Here is a 19,992-nt window from a genome sequence, read left to right on the forward strand (position 1 = left end):
TGCCAGAGGAGATTGTAGAAGCAGGTGCAAATACAACATTTAAAGAACATTTAGATAGATACGTGGATGGCAAAAGGATATGGGCCAAACACAGGAAAATGGGACTAGTTCAGTTTAGGAAACTGGTCGGCATGGATGGGCTGGGTCGAAGGGCCTGTCTCTGTGCTGTATATCTCTATGACACTGATGCACTGTGGCAGTACCGGGGGAGGTAGGTTTGATCAAGGCATCCAAGAGGGCATTAGATTATTAATGAATAGAAATAATGTGCTGGGGAACAGGCGAATGGCACTATGTCATGATTCTTGTTTGGAAACCCTGTGCAGACACGATGGGCCAAATGGCCTACTTCTATGCCGTAACAATTCTGTGATCTAAAGATGTACTGTAGCAACTCACCAAGGCTCCTGCGACAGCACCTTCCAAACCCACAACCTCTACCTTCTTGAAAGACAAGAGCAGCAGATGCATGGAAACACCACCATCTGCAATTTACCCTCCAAGTCATTCACCAACCTGATTTATTACAACAGCAGGGAAGTTATGGTTAAGTTATACAATAAGAGGTCTCACAACATCAGATTAAAGTCCAACAGGTTTACTTGGTAGCAAAAGCCACTAGCTTTCGGAGTGCTCGCTGCTCCTTCGTCAGGTGAGTGGGCTTTCAGTTCACAAATAGGGCGTATAAAGACACAAACTCAATTTACAAAATAATGGTTGGGATGCAGTCTTCACAGGTAGTCAAGTCTTAAAGGTACAGATAATGTGAGTGGAGAGAGGGTTAAGCACAAGTTAAAGAGATATATATTGTCTCCAGCCAGCACAGTTAGTGAGATTTTGCAAGTCCAGGCAAGACGTGGGGGTTATAGATAGTGTGACTTGAACCCAAGATTCCGGTGAGGCTGTCCTCTTGTGTGGAACTTGGCTATCAGTCTCTGCACTGTCATGTGTCGTGAAGGCTGCCTTGGAGAATGCTTACCCAAAGATCAGAGGCCAAATGCCCGTGACTGCTGATGTGTTCCCAGCAGGAAGAGTATACTCTTGCCTGGTGATTGTTGAACGGTTTTTATTCATCCTTTGTTGTAGCGTCTGCATGGTCTCCTCAATGTACCGTGCCTCAGGACATCCTTTCCTGCAGCGTATCAGGTAGACAGTGTTGGCCAAGGTGTACAAAGTTATACAAAGCATTACTAAAACCACATCTGGAATACTGTGTATATTATTGACTCCTTATTTAAGGAAATATGTAAGTGCATTGGAAATAGTGCAGAGAATGTTCACTAGAACGTTTTCACCAGTTGAAGGCTCTAGAACCGGGGGGGGGGCATGATCTAAACATTAGGGCCAAGCCATCGAGCTGAGTGGCCCAGTCTCGCTTCTAGTTTGTATATTCACATGTACTGATTTTGTTATTCCTCCATTGTTACTGGGTAAAAGTCCTGGAACTCCCTCAGCACTGTGGGCGTACCTACTCTATATGGGCTGCAGCAGTTCAAAAAGGCTGCTCACTATCACTTTCTCAAGGACAGTTAGGAGTGGTCAATAAATACCGGCCTAGGCAATGACACCAACATTCTATGGATGAATAAATAGAACAAAAGCAGTTCCATTGCTTGCATTGGACCTCGTCAGTGAGTCCTGAGGAAATAACTGCGCCAAGAGCCGCAATGTGCAAAAGGCTTAGGAGGCGTTGAGGGATTCAGCACAGCGTTGGTTGTCATTAGAATATTATAGGGTGGATTGTTGAGGAGTTTGCAGCAAGGAGACTGTGAAAGGGAGAGGAAAGGGAGGGAAAAATAGGATAGGAAGGGGACGGGAGAGGAGGGAGAGAGGAATGGAAGGAAGGGAAAAAGAGATGTTAGGAAGGGGAAAGGATGAGGTGGGCTGGGAAGGAATTATAAGGGGAAGGGGTAAAGGACAAGAAGAGAAAGGAAAGGGGGGGGGTGTCAAAGGGTGGGGAGGGTGATGTGAGAGCAGGAGAAGTGGAAGAAGAAAGAGGGTGTGAGGATGAAGGGCAGAGGGGGTGTGGGTGGGGTGGGATGGGGAAGAGAAAGTGTGAGGTGGAGTATGTGTGTCTGGAAAGGGTGCTAGCAACATTAAGTAGGGTGGGCAGGAGATTGCTGAGTAAAGCAGAATGTATGTTGCAGAAACTGGCCATGGCAACTGCTGTCTATGCTCCAAATGTCCTTGCCACCATCATTCTTAATCTAACAAACTAAAAGCAACATTGCTTAAACATTATTTTTGTGGTCAACTTATACTTTAATCTCTTTTAGCACAGCTAAAAATTCCACTCCGTGGTTATACTTTGCACTCTCTCTTAAGTAAACATTAAATTCTCCTAAAACCAGTCCAAAATGATTCTGAGCCCTCAAGGATTCACTTGTATTCTTTTCCTTCCTGGCCTGGTAACTTTTAACCCAGGACTGTCTTTCAAGGTGAGGGTTTTCCTGGAGATTTTCTCTCTGGCGTAAGCCAGATAAATCTTCCAGCCTCATTTTAAACTCGTATGATCATTTCAATCTGGGTGTAAGCACCCACTGCATTCCTGCATACATTGCCATAGAGAATTGCTGCTTCTATCTGTTCCACTTCTTCTCTTGCTCTTTCCCACCCCTGGCAGACTTATCTGTTTGTGAAATTCAGGGACATCTTTTAGATTAGGAGAAACTTCTAAACCAATTCTACAGTGGCTTCCTATACATCCTTCTCTCTCAAAGTCCATCTCCATGGTAATGCGAATCATTTTGGCATGGTATCCAGGTAAACATGCTGATTAGCTATCCTTTAGACTCCCAGCTTTATTTTGACATTGTGACATTAGTGTACTTTTAAGAAACGTACTTTTTTAAAATCATGTTCTCTGCAGTTTATAGAATCCTACAGTGTAGAAGGAAGCCATTTGGCCCATCAAGTCTGCACCAACCACAATCCCATGCAGGCCCTATCCCATAACCCAATGCATTTACTGTCGCTAGTTCCCCTGACACTAAGAGGCAATTTAGCATGGCCAATTCACCTAATCACACATCTTTGGACTGTGGGAGGAAACTGGAGAATGTGGGGAAAACTCATGCAGACACAGGAAGAACGTGCAAACTCCACACAGACAGTGACTCAAGCCGAGAATTGAACGTGGGTTCCTGACGCTGTGAAGCAGCAGTGCTAACCACTGTGCCACCGTGCTGCCCAGTCTTTTTTTTAATTTTTGCCAGGCTGTCTGGTTCGAAGTCCTTTAATTCCTCCTTAATGGTGCTTATTTTTACCCTGGACCCAAGTGCTTTCAGGGATCTTTTATGATGCTGCATTGTGAGAGGGAAGATTGGTTGACAAGTCAAAGTCAGGTGGTTCCTCCCAGAAAAATCTAAGGATCTATTTCCAGTTTTAGTTTAGAAGGGAGTGGACGTCAGACTGAAAAGCAATGTTTTTTTCTCTCCTTGATATTAAAAATTCTGCTGGCTAGCTGGAAGCAAGGCTTTCTGCCTTCCTGGAGTGAAAACATCTGCTGTTGATAGTTGGCTTACCTAGCGTCTCTCTCTTTCCCTGGTGCTTGGGAAGCTGGTCTGCGTGTGTATCAAAAGGGCTGATGGATGTTACAAGGCTGGGAAGTCAATTCTCCACCCAAAAGACTAAGTTCTAGCATCATGTGAACATTCATATTTTCTGTGTTAAACCTTTTTTAAAAGCTTTTCCATACATGCCATTGTTGCTACAAGATTAATTTGTTCTGTACAGAGTGTATACTTGGTGAATGTACATGGAAGTGCTACGAGTAGACACGGAGGTGTAAGTGGCCATTCAGGATGGATGGAGGGGACTTTATTTCAGGCACCCAGGGCAAGTGTGTCAAGCCAGGACTCCCAGTACCCACTTCTAACATGGACATTATAGGCCGGTTAGTTTAACGTTTGTGGTAGGTAAAATGTTAGAATCCGTCATTAAGGAGGAAATTGCGAGGCATCTTGAAGGGAATTGCTTGATAGGGCAGACGCAACACGGTTTCATTAAAGGGAAGTCGTGTCTGACAAATTTACTGGAGTTCTATGAGGATGTGTCTAGGGCAGTGGATAGAGGAGAGCCGGTGGATGTGGTCTTTCTGGATTTTCAGAAGGCGTTTGACAAGGTACCTCACAAGAGGTTATTGCAGAAGGTCAGGGGACATGGAGTTGGGGGTAGGGTGTTAGCGTGGATAGAGGATTGGTTGTCAAATAGGAGGCAGAGAGTGGGGGTCAATGGGTGCTATTCGGATTGGCGGTTGGTGACTAGTGGGGTGTCCCAGGGGTCGGTGCTGGGGCCTCAGCTATTTACCATTTATATAGATGATCTGGAGGAGGGAACCGAGTGTAGGGTGTCGAAATTTGCTGATGACACCAAGATTGGGGGAAAGGCAAATTGTGCGGAGGGTGTGGAGAGTCTGCAGAAGGATCTAGATAGGCTGGGTGAATGGGCCAGGAAATGGCAAATGGAATTTAATGTTGGCAAGTGTGAGGTGGTCCACTTTGGTAGGAAGAATGGTAGGAAGGACTATTACTTACGGGGCGAAAAACTGCAGCAGGCGACGGTGCAGAGGGACCTCGGGGTCCTTGTGCATGAGTCGCAAAAACCCAGCTTGCAGGTGCAGCAGGTGGTCAGGAAGGCGAATGGGATGCTGGCCTTCATAGCGAGGGGGATTGAATATAAAAGTAGGGAGGTCTTGCTGCAGCTGTATAGGGCATTGGTGAGGCCGCAGCTGGAGTACTGTGTGCAGTTTTGGGCGCCGCACCTGCGCAAGGATATTTTGGCCTTGGAGGGAGTGCAGAGGAGGTTTACTAGGCTGATACCGGAGTTGAGGGTGTTGAGCTATGAGGAGAGGCTGAATAAACTAGGCTTGTACTCGTTAGAGTTTAGAAGAATGAGGGGAGATCTCATTGAGACGTATAAGATGATGAATGGGATGGATAGGATAGAGGTGGAGAGACTCTTCCCGCTCAAAAAAGACAGTAGGACTAGGGGGCACAGCCTCAAGATAAAGGGGAGGCGGTTTAGAACGGAGTTGAGGAGGAACTTCTTCACTCAGAGGGTGGTGAATCTCTGGAATTCTCTGCCCGTTGAAGTGGTGGAGGCTGCCTCGCTAAATATTTTTAAGAAGCGGGTTGATGGGTTTTTGATAAGAGAGGGGATTAAGGGTTATGGGGAGAGGGCGGGAAAGTGGAACTGAGCCATGACAGATCGGCCATGATCTTATTGAATGGCGGGGCAGGCTCGAAGGGCTAGATGGCCTACTCCTGCTCCTATTTCTTATGTTCTTATGTTCTTATGAAATCTAACCCATGGCTTTGAGCACTTTATTCATGTGCATTGAATTGTCATGTTGTCAGGACTTTTTAAACAAGGTTGGAGGGTTTCAAAGACTTGACGCTTCATTGAAATTCCATTTATTGTTGAGCCTAGGAAGTACTGACAAATCTGAGCTTCTTGACATACACTAGTTTCTATCTTTGCCAACCTTCTGTTGGATGGGGGGAATTGGAACTTCACTGGTAAGCCAGAATATGTTGCTCACCCCCTTAGCACCCTTACAAGCTGTTGTCACAGCAGCTAGAGTTCTTAGTAAGGCCTTGCCAGTCTTGGAGCATGTGTGACTGAGTCATATGCAACTTTCTTTCAAGTAATAAGTGTGTGAATCTTTCATGGGTCAATGCATATGAGCTTTTCTCTTCCAGGTTCCAGATTTGAGGGTCAGTAAATTGGTTTGGGGGGAATGCTGGATGTTGGCACTCCCACAGCAACATTTCTTGAGTCAGAAATGAAGAGATTCCGTAAAGCCCCCACTGCAGGCCCTCGTACTATCTGAAATTGGGATGCAGCAATGCTCTCCCGGGCCTGTCTGATGGCGCATGAGACAGGCAAAGCACATGCTTTCATCTGCTTTCACAGCTTTTTTTTCCCTGGAACTGGTTGCCAGCCTATTGCCAGAGGCTGTAACTTGAGAGGCACTACTCCATGTTGAGCATAGTTGACCAAGAGATTTTCCCACTCTTACTACAAACCATAGACATAATGGAAGGAATTACACACTGAGTAGGACTCTAATCCAGAGCTTCAAGTTGAGGGGCAGGGACATCTCCCTACTGAGCTACAACTCCTCCCATTGCAGGAGGCTGGTTGGTTAGTTATATCTTTGTTATTTATTTGTTAGTCACAAGTGAGGCTTACATTAACACTGCAATGAAGTTAGTGAAGTTTCCCTAGTCGCCACAGTCCGATGCCTGTTCAAGTCAATGCACCTAGCCAGCATGTCTTTCAGAATGTGGGAGGAAACCGGAGCACTCGGAGGAAACTCACGTAGACACGGAAAGAAAGTGCAAACTCCGCACAAACAGTGACCCAAACCAGGAATCAAACCCAGGTCCCTGGCGCTGTGAAGCAGCAGTGCTAACCAATTATTTCAATATTATGTGGCTGTATGCTTATGAATTAACCATCTTCTTAAATCCAACCCTGGCCAGCTGAGAAATACATCAATTGCTGGATTCAGGAAATAAGAGCCTTTTTCACTCTACAAGCGTCCTTCTCACCATCTACCCTCCGCCAACTTGGCAGAGATTTTAGGGGACAGCCCACCCAGCCTCACTAGAATGCAGACCTTTTCTTGCCTGGCTGATGGGTGGAGGGCAGCAGGAGGGGTTCCCAGTAGTTAGCCTGCTTGGGCCTCAGGTGGGAAGGGTGGAGGGCCCCACCTCAATCAGAACCCTGCCCTGTCCCTGTCAGGTATCCAAACTCCTCTGAACTTTGCAATCAGACACCTAACCCCTTCACTTCCTATCCTGGGACCTCTTCTCCTAGCCCAATTGAAAGACTCCCCCGCCCTCCTGGATTTAACTGCATCCCCTAGCACTTTGCAGCATAGGACTTACAGGTAATGTATTAGCATAGAGGATTGGTAACTAACAGAAAGCAAAGATTGGGGGTAAATGGGTGTTTTTCTGGTTGGCAATCAGTAACTAGTGGTGTGCCTCAGGGATCAGTGTTAGGACTGCAAATGTTTAATGATTTACATAGATGATTTGGAGTTGGAGACCAAGTGTAGTGCATCAAAATTTGCAGATGACACTGAGATCGATGGAAGAACAAAGTGCAGAGGACGCTGAAAGTCTGCAAAGAGATATAGATAATCTAAGTGAGTGGGTGAGAGTCTGGCAGATGGAGGACAATGTTGGTAAATGTGAGGTCATCCATTTTGGTAGGAGCAATAGCAAAATGGACTATTATTTAAATGTTAAAAAAATTACAACATGCTGCTGTGCAAAGGGACCTGGGTGTCCTTGTGCAGGAATCTCAAGGAGTTGGTTTGCAAGTGCAGCAGGTAATTAAGAAGGTGAATGGAATTTTGTCCTTCATTGCTAGAGGGGTGGAGTTTAAAAACAGTGAGGTTATGTTGCAGCTGTATAAGTGCTGGTGAGGCCACACCTGGAGTCCTATGTACAGTTTTGGTCTCCTTACTTGAGAAAGGATATACTGGCACTGGAGGAGGTGCAGAGAAGATTCATTAAGTTGATTCTGGAGTTGAGAGGGTTGGCTTATAAGGAGAGACTGAGTATACTGGGGCTGTACTCTTTGGAATTCAGAAGAATGAGGGGAGATCTTATAGAAACCTATTAGGTTATGAAGGGAATAGATAAGATAGAAGTAGGTAAGTTGTTTCCACTGGCGGGTGAAACTAGAACTAGGGGACGTAGCCTCAAAATAAGGGGAAACAGATTTAGGACTTAGTTGAGGAGGAACTTCTTCACATAAAGGGTTGTGAATCTATGGAATTCCCTACCCAGTGAAGCAGTTGAAGCTACCTCATTAAATGTTTTTAAGGCAAGGATAGATACATTTTTGAACAGTAAAGGAATTAAGGGCTATGGCGAGTGGGTGGGTAAGTGGAGCTGAATCCACAAAAAAATCAGCCATGATCTTATTGAATGGCAGAGGAGGCTCGAGGGGCCAAATGGCTTACTCCTGCTCCTAGTTCTTATGACTTAATGTGGTCCCAGCAGTTTCCATGGCGCTGTTGGGAGTACGCATCCGCCAGCAAGTAAGATTGACCAATATTTCTGAGATGGGACTTCCTCCCCAGATAGGTGGAAGATCTATTCAATTAATACTCCACAAAATGTTAAATGACTGTGGGGTAGCAATCAGGAGAGGAGATATGTTTCTCCTAACCTTTTCAGTGACAGATTAAAAATATTCTACCCCTTGCATTCTTCTGAGATCTCTGCCCAATAGCAGTTCTGGCCCACAGAGTCACAACATCTACCACAGAGAGAGCAAGAAGGAAGGTCCTGATTCTACCCCATCCCCGTTGGATTGAAACCGTTGCTGTAGGCACCAATCTGATCCATTCTGGTTGTCCAGCCAACCGAGCCAACTGGTCCCCCAAGGAGTCTCAGAGTTACTGTGACACTTCTATGTGCATGTTATAGCTTGGGACTATGGATGATGGTGATAGAGGTCAATCAACTCAAGTCCAGGCTGTGAGCTTCTCACCAGCAGTGCCATTCTGTGGCAGGATGAAATCAGATTACTATAGAATGTGCTGAAAAGTTCAGAAGGAGCCTGAAAGGTGTAGCAAAAGGTCCTCCATTTCCTGTCGCTGTGAACTTACCAATCCTGTGACAGTTGAGGCAGGAAGTATTAGTCCTGGTTTTGTACCTGCAAGCTCTGGGTGGTGAAGAAGACCCTTTTATCCCTATTCAGATCTTTTAGATGCCATTACACATCAGGACTTCACCTATCTCCAGAACAGTGCAGATAGAAAAACTTTTGTCAGCTTCACTCCATTAGTCAATACAACCCTGAGTACTTTTGAATCAAAGGTATTATATATTCATGAATCTGCTTAAATCTAATTGCTAGGCATGAAACTCCTTTGAGAATTGAAAATTGGGGGGTGATCTGAGTGAGGTGTTTAAATGTTAAAACGAATGATACAAAAAACTATTTCCACTTGTGAGGCAATGATGAACAAGAGGGTATAAAAAAATTAGAGTTAGGCAATTTTTCACAGAAGGGATAATAAACTGTAGACGCTGGTTTGATTAAAGCTTCATAAAACATCCAGTAAATTTTGTTAGGTTTAGAGAATTAAGATGAGTAAAATGGAGTGGACAGATCATCCATGACTTGACTGACAGAACAGGCTCCTCATAGTCCAGATGTTCCTACTCTAGCTCTCTGTACAAGTAGAGAGACCAACATGTTTACCAAGCCTAGTTACTGATGTGAAATATACAAGTGGCAGATCAGCACATGGAGGTGATTTCCTGCAACTTGATTCCATTACTAAATAATTAATCAGAACAGTAAAAGTTCTTGAATGTACATATTGTGCAACCAATTTTTTTGGATATTAGCATTCAGTAAAATAGAATCAAAGAAACCAAGACCGATTATTTTTAAGCATGTTATACACAAAGAATTACACAATGGATATTTTAATGTCAAAAACTCTAACATTTGTAAAGCAGAGGTGTAATCACAGATTCAAAAGCAGCACTTTTAACAGTCGTGATCAGAGATATACAAACAGTAAAAAAGGTACAAACATACAATATTTATAAGGCCTGTGCATCAAGGGATATCTGCTGCATAACAATAAGTTGTAAACGCAGTAACCAGACAGTGACAGCTCTCTGCAGGGACACTCTGGAAATGGTTTGTGGGCTGGAGAGTGAGTAATGTAGCAGTAAATTGTTTTACAACATGTATATGCATCAAGTTTGAACAGAACAATTTCAGGTAGGAGGACAGCTTTATCAGCCATGTGCAATCAGCGTGCAAAGTAAGATATGGTCACACTCTGAACTACGCAACCTCCCTTCACATTTATAACAAGCAAAGTACTCCAGACAGTAAAAATCTGAAATTAGAAAAAAAATGTTGAGTGCTGCTGTGTTACTCTTTTCACACTAATGTGTGCAATATGTATTCACAAACCACACTCATGTCTCAAGGGATTCGTGTTAAATGCATGCAGTACGTAATGGTCCATCAACACTAAATGTATCCTGAGTGTATTGAGGTTTTCACATTCAATATGTACAATGTGGGATTATTTTCTAAAATGTATCATAGATAATGCCTCATTCTTTGTCATTTGATTGCTGCCTATTGGGAGAATTGGCTTGTTTCTGTCTGACCATGAGTGAAATGTGAGATCAGGAGATACCTAAAATTTATTTTCCTTTCTTCCCTTACTCCCTTCCTGAACAGTCAGCCCATAGTAGAGTGTGGTTCCACAAGTTTCAAAGCTCAAGGGTTTTCTTTGGATAGATGCCGTCTGCTGGCAGGGTGTTTGGCCCCCGTATCAAGAGCCATCCCATCCCTGGCCAACATCCACATCTCGCTGCACTCAGCAGATATTGATTACCCCTCAGGGTTTCTTCATCACCTTGGCAGCTCCAAGGACCAGTTGCTACAACCCCACCCACCAAGGGTCATGGTCACTACTCTGTTTGTGTCTTAGCAATACTTTCACAGTGTGTTAAATGATGCCCAGTCTATCCATAGATGTGCTGTATCAGAGAGCTGTCCAATGTATGGTTATTGTACTTAATGATATTTGATTAGGAAAGATTTCTAATTCCAATACTGATTAAATCCAGTAGAATTGGGTATCAGGGGATCATAGCCCCACATCTCTTGGTAAAATGATTACACGTGTCTAAGGGACAAGAACCACCAAATATTAAATGCATGCAACCATTACAAAACAGCACTTGAAATGTTTCACTTTGGGAAGACATCATACACCATCAGATCCTGAAATGCTGGTCACAGATTTACGCATGCAGTACAGACTTTCCTCAAAATAATGTCACATTTTAAAAATCCAAGTTTCCAGGTTGCATTAACCTTGATCTGTGAAAGCCCGACGTACTTCTTCAAGTTGGTGACTGTAACTTGTGTTAAAAATGATTAAGGGGTCTGTGGGGTAGATATAAAGAAGCTATGTGGTCTGGTGGAAGAATCTGGAACAAGGAGGTATAATACTAAAATTAGAACCTGGTCATTCAGGTGTGAAATCAGGAAGCATTTCTTCATACAAGGGCTCATGGGAATTCACTCAAAATGCTGTGGATGCTGGGGCCATTGAAATTTTCAAAACCAAGATGATAAACTTGTACTACTTAAGAATATTGAGTGTTATGGTGAAAAACAGGTAAATTAGAGATACAGATCAGGCATGATATGATTGAATGGCTAAATAAGTTTGAGGGGCTGAATGGCCTCCTTTTCCTATTTTCCTATCACATTTCTAATGAGAGGTTGTACCTTTGAGAAGATGTTGAGAACATATAGTGTGGAGGGTATAATAAGACTGCCAATTCCATTTGGTTAATCCTGGTTTGAAAGTTAAGTTCTGTCTTAGGCTGCAGTTCTATGATTCATGTGACTATGAAGTAGCTTTGAATGTACACCAATTTAAAAAGTTGCAACTTAACTGACTAGTCAGGTTACATTTGGAGTTTGCAACAGACTAAAATCCACAAACTTCAGAAATATAATGTTAGTTAAGGTCCTGATTTGTGAATTTCAGATGATTATTTTTTCTTTATATGAATTTCATTTTACACGAGTTAAAATTAGGACACCTCCAATTTAAATTTGTACTGGTCTTTCTTAATCATGATTCATCCAAATTTAGCTTTGTGAGCCAGGCCTCCCCACCCCACCCCTGCAACACATGCCATTTTCAGGATATGGACATTACTGGTAAGGCCAATGTTTACTACCCATGTCCTGGTCGGCCTCACAGTGACTCTCCCACAAAAGCAGCCAAATAGGGAAGAAAATATTCAAAGGTTAATGAATAGCAGGTTTACGATCGTGATGGCATCAGAGAGCAGCCTGTTGATTGGGCGAATGTCAATCTGGGCAAGGTAACAAAGCTGGTTGCACCAACTTTAATGGGAAAGTGTGTGTGGACACATTTAAATGGGGATGAGTGGGTGCACACAATGCTTTACTATTGTGATTAAACTTCACATAACTCTACTCCCTTTGGTAAGATCAAACGTTGGACCAAGCCCAAGATGGGGTGCCATGCCTTATTTTGTCAGCTTGGATCTTGTATTTCTCCCTTATGGGGACCATAGTATCCCTACAGAGCAGAAGGAGGCCATTTGGCATATCAGGTCTGCACTGACAACGATCCAACTCCGGCCTTATCCCCATAATTCTATGTATTTACTTTGCTAGTTTCCCTGACAAGGAGCAATTTTGCATTGCCGATCAACCTAAACTGCATATCTTGAATTGTATTTGATTGGATTTCAAATTTTATTTTTGGAGCAAGCAAGGAAGAGGATTTGGGCCTGACCAGTCCACTCTGAGCACTGGCTTTGCACTTTAAGGATGGAGGGAAAAAATGCTCTGCTCCCTAATTGAAATAGGTAGGAATGGAAGTGTACAGTGAAGCTTCATTTGATTGGCAACCTGAGTTCCACACAATTAGCAGGAGAGAGTTATTGTGGAATAAGGCAAGTGAATAGCTAATTGTGGGCGTGGAATCCACTGTGGTCCTCATGAGTGTGATTTAAAGATGTGCAGTGCTACAGGATTTCAGACAATGAGACTGACTCTGGGTTGGAGGGGGGGACATTGTCTCCCAAAAGACAATGGAAAAAATGCCTTTTTGCCCATGTCTCCTGGTGGTCTTTGTATGGTTTTCTACCTTTACCTATCCAGCCAGCACCCTGGTGCTCCAAGTAATCAGTTTGTGTTTCTTAAACGCTGGAAGACCTGCGCACACTTGCACCTTGTGTATCCAGGCTTTTAAATCTCAGTGGCACAGCAGATCAGATGGCAACTGGAGATTGTGGCCAGTGAAAGTGTTGGCCACTTCAACCATTTTTGACTTTCTGCATTTCCAGGGCCACAGAGTGCTTGGGTATACATTGCCTATCCTGCTCCTTTAGCTAGGAGTGAAGGGAAAGGGATAGTGAGATGGGATGATAATTTTGCTGTGTACAGGAAGCAAACCAGAGGCATCTGTTACTCACTGTTATATCAGTCCAGGTCTCATGCCCCTGATCGCTGCACTAGTTAGTACAGCAGAATTTTTATTCTTCATCAAAGTGGGTGATTGGTATGGATTTTTTTTTTAGGTGGTATTGGACTGGACCAGAATATCAATAGTTTGTAAAAGGCTGCTGAATCTTTAAACAAAACCCGGAAACGATCTGTGACTGATGAACCATAATATAAAATGCATAGGTACACGCATATTAAACATTCAAGTACCAAAATATTATTCTTAACATTTAACCCATTACTGAGGCACAGTTTCAGTTGAAAAAAAATTGCATTCCATCTGCTGGACCTGGGCCTGAGAGCACTTCTGAAATTCAGTGATATCACAATGCGACAATAAACACACTGAATTCCACACAATTAAATCACATGCAAGATTTCCAGAATTTAAGCCAGGATCTGGAGAAAAAAACAGAGCCATCAAAAATCTGAAACAGTTACAGTGGGGAAAGGGACTGGGGTCACTGATCTCCTCAAATGGGGGAGGGGAATCACTGACCTCCTCAAATGGGGGAGGGGGGATCACTGATCTCCTCAGTGGAGAGCGGGGGGGATTGCTGACATCCTCAATGTTGGAGTGGGATGGTTTACTGAACCCATTGGGGGATAGTGGTTACTGGCCTCAGTGGGGGAATGTGGTGTCACTGACCTCTTCTACGTTTGGGGGATGGTAGATTTACTGAACCCATTGGGTGAGAGTAGTTACTGGCCTCCATGGAGGAGGTGCAGCACCCTTCTCCGTGGAGGGAAGGAGCACCAAACTCCTCCTTGGGGGGAACAGCACTGACCTCCTGGCAGGTGGTCTGCACTGACCTCTGACTGTTTTTTGGTGGATGTATGGGGTCCTGGTCTCTCTAAGGAGACCTCTACTCTCTGTAGTTGCGGCGATGATGTTGTACATGCCCTCTTTGACTTGGGAGCAGAAATGTAAAGGTGAGGGTGTGTAAAGATCTCACAATTAGAAACAATGTCTACTGATCTGATAGAAATATATAACCATACGGTTGGGTTAAAGAGCCTATGGCACCACTTTGAAACTGTTCTCATACCTGGTCTGTTTTGAGAAAGAACTGGGCAAAATGAATCTGATTTGAACACTGTTGTGTTGGGAGCACTGCCCTCTCAGTTGTGAAGAAAGTTTACAGTGTAGCAAGCTGTGCATGTGATGCACCATGATTGCCGTGGTTCTTACTGAAACCTTTCATTTATTAAAAGATAAATCTGTCACAGTGGACTAGTAGGTGGCATTGTGTCTTCACATTCCTTTTGTATAAAGCTCAGTTATGGTATCCGGCGCAAAGCCACCCTGTTTTAACAAGATATATATTACTGAGAGTATATTGTGCAATTGCAAACTGTTCCCACTACGTGGTCTATCAATCCAAAGACATAGCAATGTGTAGATGAGGGAAGAATTGTTGTGGTTACTGTGTGTCATGTAAGGCTGTTATGTGGCCGTGTGCAACTTCTGGTCCCAGGTAATTTTGGCCCATGAAGCACAGGTAACACCATTTTAATTTAAGTTTTGTTTCTTATTCCCAGTTTGATTTACGTAGCAAGTCGGTTTACAGTGGGCTGTTGCTAACACTTGCCAGATGGGTGGATAAATCCTAAATCAGAATGGTGAGGTGTGTGAGGCGAGATTAATGCTTGGGAGCAATATTTTAAGTCCAGTCACCAGGATATTCTCTGGTTGGAACACTTTGTGTGTATACAATTTGTCTTGGAAACTCTGACCAGAGAAGATCCAAATAACACATTTTACAATGTGGCTGCACACAGTGATAACAGCAATCCTTCCCCCATGTTAGCAATGGCCCCTAAATTACACACTATTTAAAGCTGATCGAGGAATTGCAGCTGCTGTGTCCCTGGTTAAAGAGAGACACGGTGTCGGTGCTTCACGCTTTGCTTGCTGTCACCCAGCTGCTCCTTCCCCAACAATGGCATCCTGCTTACTTGGAGTCACTGTCTGCCGCCTTCTGCTGCCACAGTTCCTTGTGCTGTTTGCGGCCGAAGCCCTCATCATAATTCCCTTTGCTTTTGAACAACTGTTGGAAGTGAGGCTTGCAGTAAAACTCACCCTGCAGTGCTGCATAACTTCCCAAACTGTGGGAGATAAGGGAAACAAGATGCTGTATCAATCCAAAGACTTTAGCCATCACTAAGGTGCACCAAATAATCAAAGTACAATACTGCCCATTCTGTTTTTATCGCACTCAGTGTCAGTAAACGTGAACAGATCAGACTTCATACTCTGACCTGGCAGCAGCAATATCATTCAGGTTTAAAAGCATGAACCATTTTTACTGTCTGGAAGTTACTGCAAATCATTTTATCCTGTGGCTAATGGAGATTAGGATTGTCCAGGCATTACACATCTTTCCTTTGGTTGGACGGTGTACATTCTGTGTTACACACACCCTAACCATCATTTTGAGTCTCCAGATGAAGGAATTGAGGAACCCACATCTGAAGGTATTGTTTCTCTTTGGCTGATACAGAAATGAGAAAGGACTTGGCTGAGTTGGACTAGACAGCACTACTAGAGGATCAATCAGTGGGAAGCACTAAGAAGCAAGATCCTAAATGTACAAATTAGACATCTCCCCTCCAAAAATACGAGTGGCACTGCCAAATCTATACCCCCCGCCCCCACCTTAGTTGTCTAGAGGAATATAGGGGAAGTTCAAACAGAAAAATAAAGTGTTAGATAGGCACAGAACTAAGCACTGCAAATAGCTGAGACAAATATAGGAAGTGCAGGGACGAAGTTAAAAAAGGAAACAAGGAAATCAAAGAGAGGGTATGATAAAAGATTAGCAAGTTAGATTAAGGAAAACCCAAAGGTGTTTTACCAACATAATAATGGTAAAAGGTTAATTAAGGAAAAAGTGTGACCTATCCAGAAGTCATTCAGTTTTGTCGGTATCTGTTCCATGAATTTAGACACCTCACTCAAATGGTCAAAGTTCATTTATGAAATTAGACAGAGAATTTATCTGATTATGAGAGGCACTCTAATTCCCAGCACACTGGCCAGGAATTGGTTAATAATGATTAGCTGTTGGCTGATATTCCACTCTGTAACCTTTTGGATAATAAGGCCAATTATAATTTATTCAACTCAGAGTATGAATGGTTCAGCTACTCGCAGCTTTAAACATCTGAGCTGTCAAAGGAGCTGAATGGCAGTGTTTAATTAGAGTCTGATTTTGTATCTTACCTCAGTTTAGCTTTGCAATGTTTGCAGCAAAAACAGGTGGTGTGGAAAACCAGCTTATCAGCAACCAGCCGTTCCATGGGGTACACGGTCTTATCGCAAGAAGCACAGAGCTCCTTCGACACAGTCCGCAGAAAAGCCTGGAATGAAAAAAAACAGTACATCCTATGAGCCAGAATCCTTTGTGGAAAGTGAAACTCATTAGCAATGATTTACACTGCTGCAAATTCCCACAGAAAAGTAACTGGAGATCAATTGAAAAATCCTCAGTTCCCTCCACTGAACTGAGGCAGAGACTGGAGTGTTGGAATAACAAGGGCGGCTTTGTGATGTGGTGGTGGTGGCGAATCTGCACTCGCAAGGAATTCATCTTGGAAAGCCTGAGTATGAGACAAAGATGTATAAACATTCACTTTAAGAGGTGGAGTCCCTGAATGGTACATTCACCGCTTCCAGAGATTTCCCATCAATGCCATTCCTAGGATCACCCTAATAAAGTGAGATTGCCATTCAATCTCAATGCTGCACATTTCTGTGTGACAAAAGCCAGTGAGTTTTAATTCGCAGGACAGGCCTGTTGGCTGGAAGTAAGTTGTGTTGCAGGAGCTTACCTTGCAGTCTCCCTCATTCATCCACTCCTTGGCTGTTAGGATCACACTCTTCGAGAACCTTGCCTCCAAGACTGCTGGGGAAGAGAGCCTGGCCTCCAACTGTCAACTTCCGACAAAAATGTGGATGGAGGAATTAAATCTACTCCGTGTGGTAGAAGGTGCCCTAGCATGGCTTCAATTTGTAATGATGTGGGAATGCCGGCGTTGGACTGGCGTAAACACAGTAAAAAGTCTGACAACACCGGGTTTTAGTCCAACCGATTTATTTGATAATACTCACAAGCTTTCGAGGGGACTGCCTCTCACCATCTCACTGGTATTCTCACCATCCACCAGGTACATGGTAAATACTCTTGCAACTCGGCCAACATTGTCTACCTGATACGTTGCAAGAAAGGATGTCCCGAAGCATGGTACATTGGGGAGGCCATGCAGACGCTACGACAACGGATGAATGAACATCGCTCGACAATCACCAGGCAAGACTGTTCCCTTCCTGTTGGCGAACACTTCAGTGGTCACGGGCATTCAGCCTCTGACCTTCGGGTAAGCATTCTCCAAGGTGGCCTTCACGACACACGACAGCGCAGAGTTGCTGAACAGAGACTGATAGCCAAGTTCCGCACACATGAGGACGGTCTCAACAGGGATCTTGGGTTCATGTCGCACTATCTGTAACCCCCGTGACTTGCCTGGGTTTGCAAAACCTCACTTACTGTACTGTCTGGAGACAATACACATCTCCGTAACCTGTGATCAGTGCTCCTTCCACTCACATTGTCAGCCACTTCAGGTCTTGAACAGCAGGTTAGGTGTAAGGATTCGCATTTTAATCAGTAATCTCTAAACTGTCTGTGCTTTATATGCTCTGTCTGAGGCCAGAACTCTCCATTCACCTGACGAAGAGGCAGTCCCCTTGAAAGCTTGTGAGTATTATCAAATAAATCGGTTGGACTAAAACCTGGTGTTGTCAGACTTTTTACTGTGTTCAATTTGTAACACAAAGCTACTCATTGAATATAAGCTAAAACTCAGCTGGAACCAAACTGCTGTCTGCCTCTACCTATTAGTACTTAATTATTTCACACTCGGGTGATATTCTGAGAGTGGAGTGAATGTTAAGTACGTCAAAACTAAGAATCACCATGACAATTCTAACAAGACTTCATAAAAAGTCATCATGAAGGAACAGGACACAGTCTGTTCACCAGAAGAGGGCAGCCTTCCAGGATTCTTTCCTATCAGTGAGTTCAGAATCAAATGCTGCATTTCACCTTATGAGGGCAGCATTGGTGTTAAGAGATTATTAGAATGGTACCAGTGATGAAGGATTTTAGTTATGTATAGAGATTGGAGAAGCTGGCGTTGTTTTCCTTGGAGCAAAGAAGGTTAAGAGGAGAATGTGATAGTTTCTGATCGAAATCAGCCTCCAGCATCAGAAGGATCAGCAACCAGAGGGCACAGATGTAAGATGGTTGGCAAAAGGACTCTTTCTTTTACACAGCAAGTTTTTGTGATTTGTAATGTACTGCATGAAATGATGGGGCTGTCTGATAATAATAGCAACTTTCAAAGGTGCTTTGAATAAATACTTGAAGGGAAAAAAATGCAGGAGACCAAGACTAGTTAGGTAACTCTATCATAGAACCAACACCAATATGATGGATTGATTGGCTTCTTTCTATGTTGTATCACTATTATTCAAAGTACGTTAACTTCACAAGGATGCTATATGGTAAAGTTGCCATACTCCCAGATGACCAAAGGTTGCTCTCCCCTTTTGAGAGGGAGAGACGACTAGTGGTGATGTACCTGACAAGGGGCAAGTTTGAGAAGGCAAGGTCTTCATGAATAACTCCTGCCAGTATGGAATTTTTGCATCACTAAACAGCTGTCCAGCCAACCGAGCTAAACTGACCCTTGACACAATGATGCTGTAGGTACAATATCAATACAGACTAAATCCAGGATTAAGGCTGAGCAATGTGAAAATCCCTTAAACAAGAATATCTGAACTCCAATATGCTTTTGCCAGCTTGGACTCTGACCACTGACGTACGCTTCACTAGTGTCAACATAAAGCTGTAAAACTCTAATCCTGTAGACTACTCAACCCATAGAAAATACACCAGGAATAACTTTGGGGAAATCCTTCTGATGCTCCTGGTTACTTAGCAGGAATAACAAGGATGGCTTTGTGATGTGGCAATGTCACCTATTCGTCCACTATTTATTTACTAAAATTACAGTGCCTGGATGGGAGAGCCCAAACAAATGCCCAAACATGGATTGTAACACACAGAAAATAGCTAATTAGTCTGCACTGGTATATTTCTCTGCAGGAGACCCTCATCTAATCCAATTCTCCCACTCATACCTTTAACATTCCTCATTGTCAAGCAACTGTCTGATTCTCTTTTAACAGCATGTGCTTCAGTAAAAGCTTTTGGCTGAGAATTTTACATTCTATCCATCCTCTACATCAAGAAATCTTTCTGAACCTTCCCTGTAACTTTCCTCTCATTATGACTTTGTTGCCTAACCGTTTTGGTGTTTCTAGTTGCTCCCCACAAAAACCAGCAATTTTTAAAAAAAAACTGACTATTTTTGCACCTTCCCTTGGTTTCCTCTGCTGCTGATGCATGGGGACAAGGTTAGAAACTCAGCAGCTGGCACTCATTGCCAGGGTGATACCACTGGGATTTCAATGCAGTGGGAAGCAGGTCTGTGTTTCCTGGTTTGCATGTATAGTATTTCTCACTTCACCCATGTCAGCGTGTTGAGGGGAAACCTGCTATTTCCCCTGGGCTGCCCTTCTACTTTTCCAGCTAGATAAATATCAGGTAGCAACACGCGGCAGCAGGCAGCTTGCCTATCCCGATGTCCGAGGAAGGTTTGTGGCTGAGAAGAACGACAGGCAAGAACAGGAAATGGATCCTGTGACTTACAATGGGCACCACTGGTGTTGATGTGATTTTCTCATCATAAAAGAGATGGACTGTCAAACTGCACCTTTGCAACTGGTAACAAGGCCCAGAGCCTTGGCATTGATTGCCATTGATTACCCATGATAAGCGTGGACAGTATCAGTGG

At 43.6% G+C, this 19,992-nt stretch overlaps 1 protein-coding gene across 1 annotated transcript in view; it reads right to left on the reverse strand.

Moving 5' to 3' along the window:
• Positions 1-9,448: 9,448 nt before the first annotated feature.
• The window catches only part of limd2 (LIM domain containing 2), a 59,008-nt gene continuing 48,464 nt past the window's right edge, over positions 9,449-19,992 (reverse strand). The window contains exons 3-4 of the mRNA XM_080213889.1: positions 16,292-16,428; positions 9,449-15,174 (exon numbers count right to left, since the gene is read on the reverse strand). Of these exons, the coding sequence (XP_080070015.1) occupies positions 15,021-15,174; positions 16,292-16,428 (291 nt within the window). The 3' untranslated portion in view covers positions 9,449-15,020. The remainder of the gene's footprint in view (positions 15,175-16,291; positions 16,429-19,992) is intronic.

Source organism: Carcharhinus amblyrhynchos, chromosome 27 (genome assembly GCF_965287045.1).
Source record: "Carcharhinus amblyrhynchos chromosome 27, sCarAmb.v2.hapA, whole genome shotgun sequence".
Classification (NCBI taxonomy): Eukaryota; Metazoa; Chordata; class Chondrichthyes; order Carcharhiniformes; family Carcharhinidae; genus Carcharhinus; species Carcharhinus amblyrhynchos.